This window comes from Entelurus aequoreus, linkage group LG12 (genome assembly GCF_033978785.1).
Source record: "Entelurus aequoreus isolate RoL-2023_Sb linkage group LG12, RoL_Eaeq_v1.1, whole genome shotgun sequence".
Lineage (NCBI taxonomy): Eukaryota > Metazoa > Chordata > Actinopteri > Syngnathiformes > Syngnathidae > Entelurus > Entelurus aequoreus.
In genome coordinates, this window is record NC_084742.1 from 69,046,307 (window position 1) to 69,060,191 (window position 13,885).

The 13,885-nt window shown below is 38.8% G+C and overlaps 1 protein-coding gene across 1 annotated transcript in view; it reads left to right on the forward strand.

Moving 5' to 3' along the window:
• The window catches only part of LOC133662492 (rab GDP dissociation inhibitor beta-like), a 32,581-nt gene extending 20,449 nt beyond the window's left edge, over nt 1-12,132 (forward strand). Inside the window, exons 7-10 of the mRNA XM_062066538.1 lie at nt 519-618; nt 9,587-9,758; nt 9,821-10,020; nt 11,732-12,132. Coding sequence (XP_061922522.1) covers nt 519-618; nt 9,587-9,758; nt 9,821-10,020; nt 11,732-11,884 — 625 coding nt within the window. The 3' untranslated portion in view covers nt 11,885-12,132. The remainder of the gene's footprint in view (nt 1-518; nt 619-9,586; nt 9,759-9,820; nt 10,021-11,731) is intronic.
• Nucleotides 12,133-13,885: the final 1,753 nt, after the last annotated feature.

A 13,885-nucleotide genomic window follows, 5' to 3' on the forward strand; every position in this document is an offset into this window, starting at 1 on the left:
ATTAGGCCACAGTGTTATAATGAACTTAAATTTGATGGAAACATTTATTTATGACCACATTATGATATCAATATACATCACAATAGACACATGATCGATATCAATAAAAAAGTGTTTGATAAAACGTTCGATATATATATATATAAATATATATATATGCATACATAAATTCAATACGCCCTATTTACAGCAATACATGCGAATTCTAAATTTAAGGAATATACTTTTATTGAGTTACTTTAGTTGTAAAAAAACATTTTCAGTTCCATAATCTATAGAAATATTGTCAAAGAATCGAATCGCAACGCAAAATCTGAATCAGAGGCCAAATTTGCTGATGAAACATACCTATGTACTGTAGCACACATTTTAGTGTGGTAGTATTTGAGTTTTGCAGAAAAAAAATGTTTTTTTTAGCCCAATATGACATCAACTATTAGATTTCATGATTTGATCTATCCCATCCAAGCCCGACTGTAACGTACATTGATTTATGATCAGTTGTTTTGCCATTGCAGGCTGAGCGCCATTTACGGTGGGACATACATGTTAAACAAGCCCATAGAGGAGATAGTGATGGAGAATGGCAAGGTGGTGGGAGTCAAGTCCCAGGGGGAGGTAAGTAGTGGAGCACCCTTTGATTGCATGGACTTGCCCAATAAAAACACAAATTACTATTAAACACTACTAGTTTGGCGTGGAATTGACGTAATGCGACTAAAATGCTGTCATCGTGATGAGAAGGAACGTTTTTCCGGGAAAATCTTGTTTACCTCCTCAAACACTCAATCACTCCCTTCAAATCTCCACTTTTCATTCACCTCCTTGGAGCACCTGCCACACCTTGTCAGGCGAGCCCCCTGCCGTGTCCAGGACTCCCACACTGTAGCTTCTGAAACATTGTCTTTTGACAGCTTTCACTACTAGTGTGAAAATGATAAGTTGAAAGCATGTCAACTTAAACCCCTATTGTTACATTATTATGTTTGGACTTGAAAAACTGGGAAAAGTAGTCCCAAGGGTGTATTATATCAATAGGGTTAGGGCTATTCCCTGACACAAAAAGCACACACTGTTTGTAAAATAAGTGTAAAATGGTAAAAAAACAGAATTTAAAAAAAATGTATAGAAAAAAAATACATTTGTGGTAAAAAAATTAAGGGACCTTGAAGGGGAACTGGACTTTTTTTTTTTTTAGGATTTTCCCTGTCGTACACAGTCATTATGAAAGACAAGAAGACAAACGTTTTTTTGGCATTTTAACTTGTCATCGTTCTCGGTGGCTAGCAAATGCATCTAAAAATAAAACTACCTTATTTACATTCCATATCCTGTATAATAACCAACTGTTGCGACATTGTTATTGTAAGCGCAAACACTGAGGAACTCTTTTTCTAGTGTAGTAACACACGGGCACGCTATGGTATTAGCCGTGAGCTAGCTACGGCAAGAGGTAAGCTAGCTTCTTGCATCAGCACCTGAATGGCTTTTAAGTTTGTAATACACAACACATTTATAAATGGTTGATTTATATAGGCTAGGAAGGTAAAGTTTTGTACCTGACAAGTTTCGGCAGCCTTCATCAGAGGTGTCACGTGATGTTAGCGTGTCGTGTTATATGGATTTTTCCATCCCACCTGAGGTGGTGGTATGGCAGTGTCCCCTGGCGTGCGCCGGGGGTAGGGCGGGGCGCCCCCTGTCGTCTGGATGTCCACCAAACAGCCGGGGGCGGCCCTGCAGGACTGTGTCCCAGGTGTGGGATAGGCTCCTTCGTCCCTGTTGACAGTCTTTGGACTGACACCTCTGATGAAGGCTGCAGAAGCAAGGTAGCTGAAACTTGACCTTACTAGCCTATATAAATCAACCATTTATAAATACACATCAATAGGCTAAATGAACCTCTTCAACATAATACACAACACAATTTGTACTGAGTGAAAATCACGAACAATCATATACCAGTATCTGTTAAGTATTATTTCATGTTGTTTGTACACAGCTAGCCAGACAGTGCATGTATGTCATGATCAATATTAAAGTGACTCACTCAATGGACAGTTGTCTTTTTGGTCCAGCTGGCTGGGGACATTTCCTGTTGATTTGGGTAAGCACTCCATTTATGTCGGCATAGCTTGGCTCCAAGTTCCATATTGATCCTGGCAAGTCACGCCAACCTCACTCTCTCGGCTTTCGCCTGCTCCAGCGTTTCAGTCTCTCTTCATGCTGGCTTCTATGGCAGCAGTTCATCCTTCATGTCTTATAAAAAAAATAAGACCTGTGTTCTTGTCTCTCATAATAATTGTGAACCATAGGCAAAAGTTCAGCTCCCCTTTGAAGTTGTTGGTTTTTCCATCCATCTTCTTCCGCTTATCTGAGGTCAGGTAGCGGGGGCAGCAGAGGAGCCCAGTCTTCCCTCTCCACAGCCACTTTCTCCAGCTCCTCCCAGGTGATCCCGAGGCCAGCTGGGAGACATAGTCCCCCCAACGTGTCTTGGGTCTTCCCCGGGGCCTCGTTGGACGTCCCTTAAACACCTTGCCTGGGAGGTGACAGGGGACATCCTGACCAAATACCCAAACCACCTCATCTGGCTCCTCTGGATGTGAAGGAGTCTGATCTCCTCACCCTATCTCTAAGGGAGAGCCCCATGTCTACCCCTCACTAGATTTTGACTGTAGTTTTTTAGTTTTTGGCATTTAAAAAAAATCCAAATGTATTAAGTTTGAGTCACACTCAAGTCATCTAATTTATTGTAGATTTAGTGGACTAAACCTCAATATTTTAGTCAACTAATGAAGTGTAAGGCATCTTTACATTTTCCCTGAAACCACCTTTATTTAAAGGGGAACTGCACTTATTTTGGACTTTTGTCTATCATTCACAATCCTTATGTAAGTGAATTATATTGATCTTTTCTCTCGAGAGTCAAAGCGCTTTACATAGTGCAGGCATGGGATTTTACCGTCTATAGTCGGAAATACCTCTTTTTTTATCTCTGTAAAAATAAAAATAAATATTTTCCCTTTTTCTTCGTTTTTGGCTACCTACAGTGTGTTAAAATCTTGATCCGTCTCTTTGCCATACCTGCCAACAACTACGCTTTTCCCGTAATGAGTACAGTTTTTGATCATCCAGTGGTAAAAAGTATGGTTTTAAAAATGGAAGCTATGTAGCGAAGCAAATCCACGGGCAGGGGACAAACTATACATCAATGATGATTGGTTGGTTTACATCCATGTTTACTATGATGAGTCACCATTGGTTGAGATTAGGGCAAAACATTAAGGACAGGCCAATCAGAGGCATGGAACCAGGAAGTGAAATCACAACAGACGAGAGTCGGAGAAGAGAAGAGGGAATATTCAAGCGGGCAATCTATATATATATAAGAAAAACTAGTGGAAGATGTCAGAGTGATTCTCTTCCATGTAGACCACGTCCAGGAAACCCACAATGTTGGCCACATTTGGACAAATGTATGCATCTGGATAAAACAATGGCCAACATTTGACTTGTTCACCATGTCAGCCCAAATCAAAAGTGGAAGACACATTTAAGACCACACATGATTGTGGCAGTATAGCCTGTCTAAATGCTACTTTTCATTGTCATTGTGTTTTACAACAAGACATTAGCTGACATTTTGTTCATTATTTCTACTCTGTATATTTTGACATTGAATAGTTGAATCATTTAGAAACAAACATGACTGCAAGATATGTTATTTCATGCTATTCAGATAAAAGAAGTTAGCTAATAGAATAAACATTGTTTGTACTCTTTTTGTGGGGCGGTATAGCTCGGTTGGTAGAGTGGCCGTGCCATCGACTTGAGGGTTCCAGGTTCGATCCCGGCTTCCGCCATCCTAGTCACTGCTGTTGTGTTCTTGGGCAAGACACTTTACCCACCTGCTCCCAGTGCCCCCACCTGCTCCCAGTGCCCGCCCACCTGCTCCCAGTGCCCGCCCACCTGCTCCCAGTGCCCGCCCACCTGCTCCTAGTGCCCGCCCACCTGCTCCTAGTGCCCGCCCACCTGCTCCCAGTGCCACCCACACTGCTTTAAATGGAACTTAGATATTGGCTTTCACTATGTAAAAGCACTTTGAGTCACTAGAGAAAAGCGCTATATAAATATAATTCACTTCACATTTGGAGCAGTTAGAAGTGGAGAGGGAGTCGAAGGGACAGAAATTGTCCCCCAGACCCCCGACTTATTTTCAGTCTTTTTCATTAAGTTCAAATCACATGCCTGATAGTGAAATCCATGATCTAAGTTCCATTTAAACCAGTGTGAGTGGCACTGGGTGAAGTGTCGTGCCCAAAGACACAACAGCAGTGACTAGGATGGCGGAAGTGGGGATCGAACCTGGAACCCTCAAGTTGCAGGCACGGCCGCTCTACCAACCGAGCCACAACACATGTTTTTCTTTTTTTATGCCATCTATTCCATTAAATAAACATTAGTGAAAGTCAGCTAACAATGGAGGTAATGGAAGTTGCTCTATTTGCTTATGAAGCGCTCTCCAACACATCTAAAAACCTCCAGTTTTTTATACACACTGTAAGTATATGTCATGTAGTAACATTCATAATAACATGTCATATATACATGAAGTAAGTATATATGTCATGTAGTAAAATTTATAATAACATGTAGTATATACATGATGTAAGTATATATGTCATGTAGTAACATTCATAATAACATGTAGTATATACATGATGTAAGTATATATGTCATGTAGTAACATTCATAATAACATGTAATATATACATGATGTAAGTATATATGTTATGTAGTAACATTCATAACATGTAATATATACATGATGTAAGTATATATGTCATGTAGTAACATTCATAATAACATGTAGTATATACATGATGTAAGTATATATGACATGTAGTAACATTCATAATAACATGTAATATATACATGATGTAAGTATATATGTTATGTAGTAACATTCATAACATGTAATATATACATGATGTAAGTATATATGTCATGTAGTAACATTCATAATAACATGTAATATATACATGATGTAGGTATATATGTCATGTAGTAACATTCATAATAACATGTAGTATATACATGATGTAAGTATATATGTCATTTAGTAACATTCATAATAACATGTAATATATACATGATGTAAGTATATGTCATGTAGTAACATTCATAATAACATGTAATATATACATGATGTAAGTATATATGTCATGTAGTAACATTCATAATAACATGTAGTATATACATGATGTAAGTATATATGTCATGTAGTAACATTCATAATAACATGTAATATGTACACGATGTAAGTATATGTCATGTAATAACATTCATAATAACATGTAATATATACATGATGTAAGTATATATGTCATGTAGTAACATTCATAATAACATGTAATATATACACGATGTAAGTATATATGTCATGTAGTAACATTCATAATAACATGTAATATATACACGATGTAAGTATATATGTCATGTAGTAACATTCATAACATGTAATATATACATGATGTAAGTATATATGTCATGTAGTAACATTCATAATAACATGTAATATATACATGATGTAAGTATATATGTCATGTAGTAACATTCATAATAACATGTAGTATATCCATGATGTAAGTATATATGTCATGTAGTAACATTCATAATAACATGTAATATATACATGATGTAAGTATATATGTTATGTAGTAACATTCATAACATGTAATATATACATGATGTAAGTATATATGTCATGTAGTAACATTCATAATAACATGTAGTATATACATGATGTAAGTATATATGTCATGTAGTAACATTCATAATAACATGTAATATATACATGATGTAAGTATATATGTCATGTAGTAACATTCATAATAACATGTAATATATACATGATGTAAGTATATATGTCATGTAATAACATTCATAATAACATGTAATATATACATGATGTAAGTATGTCATGTAGTAACATTCATAATAACATGTAATATATACATGATGTAAGTATATGTCATGTAGTAACATTCATAATAACATGTCATATTTAAATGTTTTACTCATTTCTAAGCATATGGCGGCGTATTAGTTTCACTGACGCATTACAACGTTCACTTTCCCTTCAACAACAACAACAAAACTACTAATCATGGCAGACTTGATGAGAGACAACAAAGACTACTTTGATGATCCAAAAACGTATATTTTTTATCCTGAATGTAAGGAGGATGAAGTACATGTTTTAGTAGCTGTGTGCTAAACAAGATATCTATCAGCATAATAAAATAAATCACTTACTGTACAATGTCTGCTCTCACTGGGATAAAGACTGATGGGATGTATATATCTTCCCCTTTAAACATCAACAATTCATCATAATGCCCAAAAAATATGGCCATCTCCAGGTCTTAAGTTGGATGTCAAAGTTGACCAACTTGTGGGTTTATGTCCACAACCTTCAACTATCCAGTTGAGAGACATGATTTATCATCTACAATTAACTTTCACCAAGTCAGAGGCCATGCAGCAGCTCAATATGTCAATATAGCAGCATAAGCTAGTTAGCGCTCTGTGATCACAGCACTGCTAAAAGTAGTTCCTCTGTGTTAGCGCTTATAATAACAATATTGCTAATACTTGTTCATATTCAGGTCATGACATGTAAATGGCCAATAGTGTACTCCTATGATCTGCATTGTTAGCTGGCTTGTGCTAGTGTTTAGTTACAAAGTAGAAAGCATAAAACAAGAAAAACATGTTCTTGTGTTACATGGGGATCGTGAATGATAGACAAAATATTTAAAAAAAAAAAAAAGTGCAGTTCCCCTTCAGGTTACCTGCAAAGCAGTTCTATAATACAAGTTATAATAAAAAGTAGATTCACTCTCAAAAAACGTGTGTAAGTCAATTTCACACTAAACACATTTGTTTTACCTGTAATATTTTATTTCAAATTTAGAATATATGAATACATAGGTTGTATTCAGTCACGTGACTTTTGAACGCAAGGTAAAGAAAGTGGTCAAACAAAATGGCAAACAGGGTGCAAACTATCAGAGTACACAAGTGGCAAACAGTGTGAACTATCAGAGTACACAAGTGGCAAACAGAGTGTGAACTATCAGAGTACACAAGTGGCAAACAGTGTGAACTATCAGAGTACACAAGTGGCAAACAGTGTGAACTATCTTCTACCTTCTACCTTCCTAGTCATGTCCGTTGTGTCCTTGGGCAAGACACTTCACCCTTTGCCTCTGATGGCTGCTGGTTAGCGCCTTGCATGGCAGCTCCCGCCATCAGTGTGTGAAAGTGTGTGTGAATGGGTAAATGTGGAAATACTGTCAAAGCGCTTTGAGTACCTTGAAGGTAGAAAAGCGCTATACAAGTATAACCCATTTATCATTATTATTTAACTATCAGAGTGCACAAGTGGCAAACAGTGTGTGAACTATCAGAGTACACAAGTGGCAAACAGAGTGTGAACTATCAGAGTACACAAGTAGCAAACAGTGTGAACTATCAGAGTACACCAGTGGCAAACAGTGTGTGAACTATCAGAGTACACAAGTGGCAAACAGTGTGTGAACTATCAGAGTACACAAGTGGCAAACAGAGTGTGAACTATCAGAGTACACAAGTGGCAAACAGAGTGTGAACTATCAGAGTACACCAGTGGCAAACAGTGTGTGAACTATCAGAGTACACAAGTGGCAAACAGTGTGTGAACTATCAGAGTACACAAGTGGCAAACAGAGTGTGAACTATCAGAGTACACAAGTGGCAAACAGAGTGTGAACTATCAGAGTACACAAGTGGCAAACAGTGTGAACTATCAGAGTACACCAGTGGCAAACAGTGTGTGAACTATCAGAGTACACAAGTGGCAAACAGTGTGTGAACTATCAGAGTACACAAGTGGCAAACAGAGTGTGAACTATCAGAGTACACAAGTGGCAAACAGAGTGTGAACTATCAGAGTACACCAGTGGCAAACAGTGTGTGAACTATCAGAGTACACAAGTGGCAAACAGAGTGTGAGCTATCAGAGTACACAAGTGGCAAACAGTGTGTGAACTATCAGAGTACACCAGTGGCAAACAGTGTGTGAACTATCAGAGTACACAAGTGGCAAACAGAGTGTGAGCTATCAGAGTACACAAGTGGCAAACAGTGTGTGAACTATCAGAGTACACAAGGGTTCTAGATGTTATTACAAGCAGATAGGAGCAACAAATCCAACTATGCAATGAAAAACAGATTAGTGGAGTGCTATGAAGTATTATAAACTTGTCAAACAATGGTGTGCTCCAGACATCTTCTACACCACCATACAGATGCACAGTTGCACAAGCATGGAGGTGTAGAAGCAGAACTGGGTCAGGGATGTCTGAGTGAGCCACAACCAGGAACTGACTAGAACTGACTTTCCTTCTTCTCTGTGCCTATGAAATAGTAGGCAGCTAATAGTACTTGTTAAAGTAGCATGTGGTCAAAGAGAGCTAATAGTACTTGTTGTTAAGTAGCATGTGGTCAAAGAGAGCTAATAGTACTTGTTAAGTAGCATGTGGTCAAAGAGAGCTAATAGTACTTGTTGTTAAGTAGCATGTGGTCAAAGAGAGCTAATAGTACTTGTTGTTAAAGTAGCATGTGGTCAAAGAGAGCTAATAGTACTTGTTGTTAAAGTAGCATGTGGTCAAAGAGAGCTAATAGTACTTGTTGTTAAAGTAGCATGTGGTCAAAGAGAGCTAATAGTACTTGTTGTTAAGTAGCATGTGGTCAAAGAGAGCTAATAGTACTTGTTAAAGTAGCATGTGGTCAAAGAGAGCTAATAGTACTTGTTGTTAAGTAGCATGTGGTCAAAGAGAGCTAATAGTACTTGTTGTTAAAGTAGCATGTGGTCAAAGAGAGCTAATAGTACTTGTTGTTAAAGTAGCATGTGGTCAAAGAGAGCTAATAGTACTTGTTGTTAAGTAGCATGTGGTCAAAGAGAGCTAATAGTACTTGTTGTTAAGTAGCATGTGGTCAAAGAGAGCTAATAGTACTTGTTGTTAAGTAGCATGTGGTCAAAGAGAGCTAATAGTACTTGTTGTTAAAGTAGCATGTGGTCAAAGAGAGCTAATAGTACTTGTTGTTAAGTAGCATGTGGTCAAAGAGAGCTAATAGTACTTGTTGTTAAGTAGCATGTGGTCAAAGAGAGCTAATAGTACTTGTTGTTAAGTAGCATGTGGTCAAAGAGAGCTAATAGTACTTGTTGTTAAGTAGCATGTGGTCAAAGAGAGCTAATAGTACTTGTTGTTAAAGTAGCATGTGGTCAAAGAGAGCTAATAGTACTTGTTGTTAAGTAGCATGTGGTCAAAGAGAGCTAATAGTACTTGTTGTTAAGTAGCATGTGGTCAAAGAGAGCTAATAGTACTTGTTGTTAAGTAGCATGTGGTCAAAGAGAGCTAATAGTACTTGTTAAGTAGCATGTGGTCAAAGAGAGCTAATAGTACTTGTTGTTAAGTAGCATGTGGTCAAAGAGAGCTATTATTAACAGCTTGTATTTGAAATAACCCTCACCTGTGTTTAGACGGCCAGATGTAAGCAACTGATCTGTGACCCCAGCTACTTTATGGATCGTGTCATCAATGCTGGTAAGGTGATCAGGGCCATTTGCATCCTGAGTCACCCCATCTGCAACACCAGTGATGTCAACTCTTGCCAGATCATCATCCCCCAGAACCAGGTCAACAGGAAGCACGGTGGGTGCTTGATGGACATGTTCTCCAATCCTTCTTGTATTGATGCACGTCCTTCTTTGCAGACATCTACGTGTGTATGATCTCCTTCGCTCACAACGTGGCAGCAGAGGGCAAATACATCGCCATCGCCAGCACCACGGTGGAGACCAACGACCCCGAGAAAGAGATCAAGCCAGCCCTGGACCTTCTGGAACCCATCGAGCAGAAGTTTATCAGCGTCAGTGACCAGTTTGTTCCTCAAGACATGGGCGAGGAAAGCCAGGTACAACATAAACACAATGCTGTCTGTCATGTCTTGGATCATAAAGACATTGTAGTACAGGGCTGGGCCATTCTATCATCGTGATCTGTGATTGACACTTTGACTTCAAGCAGCATTTCACCTCCATCAAACATGGCGGAAATGTCTGCTAGAAGTTAGCACTGTAGTAAACGTGTGGGAAACTCTTGCTACAATCCACCTTTATTGAGCGTGATCATGTCTGTCTGTCTCTCTGTCTCTCTGTCTGTCTGTCTGTCTGTCTGTCTGTGTATATATATATATATATACATATATATATTATTGAATGTATGTATGATCTATAAAGATGAGATGCTTAAAGGCCTACTGAAAGCCACTACTAGCGACCACGCAGTCTGATAGTTTATATATCAATGATGAAATCTTAACATTGCAACACATGCCAATACGGCCGGGTTAACTTATAAAGTGACATTTAAAACTTACCGGGAAATATCCGGCTGAAACGTCGCGGTATGATGACGTATGTGCGTGACGAAGTCAGTATAACGGAAGTTATGGTACCCCATAGAATCCTATACAAAAAGCTCTGTTTTCATTTCATAATTCCACAGTATACTGGACATCTTTTGCAATTTGTTTAATGAACAATGAAGGCTGCAAAGAAGACAGTTGTAGGTGGGATCGGTGTATTAGCAGCGGACTACAGCAACACAACCAGGAGGACTTTGTTGGAGCGCTAGCCGCGCTAGCCGCCGACCTCACCTTGACTTTCTACGTCTCCGGGCCGCCAAACGCATCGGGTGAAGTCCTTCGTCCTTCTGCCGATCGCTGGAACGCAGGTGAGCACGGGTGTTGATGAGTAGATGAGGGCTTGCTGGCGTAGGTGGAGAGCTAATGTTTTTAGCATAGCTCTGTGAGGTCCCGTTGCTAAGTTAGCTTCAATGGTGTCGTTAGCACAGCATTGTTAACCTTCGCCAGCCTGGAAAGCATTAACCGTGTATTTACATGTCCACGGTTTAATAGTATTGTTGATTTTCTATCTATCCTTCCAGTCAGGGGTTTATTTTTTTGTTTCTATATGCAGTTAAAGCACGATGCTATCACGTTAGCTCGTAGCTAAAGCATTTCGCCGATGTATTGTCGTGGAGATAAAAGGCACTGAATGTCCATTTCGCGTTCTCGACTCTCATTTTCAAGAGGATATAGTATCTGAGGTGGTTTAAAATACAAATCCGTGATCCACAATAAAAAAAGGAGAGTGTGGAATCCAATGAGCCAGCTTGTACCTAAGTTACGGTCAGAGCGAAAAAAGATACGTCCTGCACTGCCTCTCAAGTCCTTCACTGTAACGTTCCTCATCTACGAATCTTTCATCCTCGCTCAAATTAATGGGGTAATCATCACTTTCTCGGTCCGAATCTCTCTCGCTCCATTGTAAACAATGGGGAATTGTGAGGAATACTAGCTCCTGTGACGTCACGCTACTTCCGCTACAGGCAAGGCTTTTTTTTATCAGCGAGCAAAAGTTGCGAACTTTATCGTCGATTTTCTCTACTAAATCCTTTCAGCAAAAATATGGCAATATCGCGAAATGATCAAGTATGACACATAGAATGGATCTGCTATCCCCGTTTAAATTAAAAAAAATAATTTCAGTAGGCCTTTAAAGTTGGTGTTAACAGAGAATGTTGAAGAGCATTTAGAAAAGCTAGTTTTTGTCTTGGTTTAGGTCTTCATCTCCCGTTCCTATGACGCCACCACCCACTTTGAGACCACCTGTGATGACATCAAGGACATCTACCGCAGGATGACTGGCTCAGACTTTAACTTCGCCGAGATGGAGCGTGGGAAGAAGGACATCTACGGTGACGCTGCAGAGTAGACCCTCAAGGAGAAAACTGCCATCTTTAGCTTTGTCTAGAAAATCATTGGGTGGTCCCAGTGGTGATGTAGATGATGTACTTTTCTAATTGGTTACTAACATCTCATGTCCAAAGATGTGTCTACATCATTCTTCTTTTCTACTACCTGGACCTCAATTCTATCACTTTGATGTTGACTTAAGAAGGACCAAAGCCCTCTGACGTCACCAAATATTTCTGTACTGCAGAGTAAAACTACTTTATCAACCATGCACTTTCATGCTTGACTCCTCCCACAATGCACCACCCAACATGGCTGTGACACCCATAGACATGTTATAAGTAGATGCAGCATTGGCTGCTGTGACGTGAGAAATTGGGCCGCCATCTTGAAGTGGTGATGAGGAGCTGGGAGCAGCCTAAACTGACAGTTGGCAGGTAGAAAACAAAGATGCTAAACTGACAGTTGACAGGTAGAAAACAAAGATGCTAAACTGACAGTTGACAGGTAGAAAACAAAGATGCTAAACTGACAGTTGACAGGTAGAAAACAAAGATGCTAAACTGACAGTTGACAGGTAGAAAACAAAGATGCTAAACTGACAGTTGACAGGTACAAAACAAAGATGCTAAACTGACAGTTGACAGGTAGAAAACAAAGATGCTAAACTGACAGTTGACAGGTAGAAAACAAAGATGCTAAACTGACAGTTGACAAGTAGAAAACAAAGATGCTAAACTGACAGTTGACAGGTAGAAAACAAAGATGCTAAACTGACAGTTGACAGGTAGAAAACAAAGATGCTAAACTGACAGTTAGAAAACAAAGATGCTAAACTGACAGTTGACAGGTAGAAAACAAAGATGCTAAACTGACAGTTGACAGGTACAAAACAAAGATGCTAAACTGACAGTTGACAGGTAGAAAACAAAGATGCTAAACTGACAGTTGACAGGTAGAAAACAAAGACGCTAAACTGACAGTTGACAGGTAGAAAACAAAGATGCTAAACTGACAGTTGACAGGTAGAAAACAAAGATGCTAAACTGACAGTTAGAAAACAAAGATGCTAAACTGACAGTTGACAGGTAGAAAACAAAGATGCTAAACTGACAGTTGACAGGTAGAAAACAAAGATGCTAAACTGACAGTTAGAAAACGATGCTAAACTGACAGTTGACAGGTAGAAAACAAAGATGCTAAACTGACAGTTGACAGGTAGAAAACAAAGATGCTAAACTGACTGTTAGAAAACAAAGATGCTAAACTGACAGTTGACAGGTAGAAAACAAAGATGCTAAACTGACAGTTGACAGGTAGAAAACAAAGATGCTAAACTGACAGTTAGAAAACAAAGATGCTAAACTGACAGTTGACAGGTAGAAAACAAAGATGCTAAACTGACAGTTGACAGGTAGAAAACAAAGATGCTAAACTGACAGTTGACAGGTACAAAACAAAGATGCTAAACTGACAGTTGACAGGTAGAAAACAAAGATGCTAAACTGACAGTTGACAGGTAGAAAACAAAGATGCTAAACTGACAGTTAGAAAACAAAGATGCTAAATGACAGTTGACAGGTAGAAAACAAAGATGCTAAACTGACAGTTGACAGGTAGAAAACAAAGATGCTAAACTGACAGGTAGAAAACAAAGATGCTAAACTGACAGTTGACAGGTAGAAAACAAAGATGCTAAACTGACAGTTAGAAAACAAAGATGCTAAACTGACAGTTGACAGGTAGAAAACAAAGATGCTAAACTGACAGTTGACAGGTAGAAAAGAAAGATGCTAAACTGACAGTAGAAAACAAAGATGGTGTTCAGCATTTTCCTGCTATAAATGAGTGGACTGTTGAAAATAGGAATCGGGGGGATTACTTTTCACAAGTAAGATTTACCATTAACGTACTATTGTCAGCTGAGATTGGCTCCAGCGACCCCAAAAAGGGACAAGCAGTAGAAAATGGATGGATGGATGGTTGTATTTTGTGAAAAGTGCATATTGTATATAGTTTT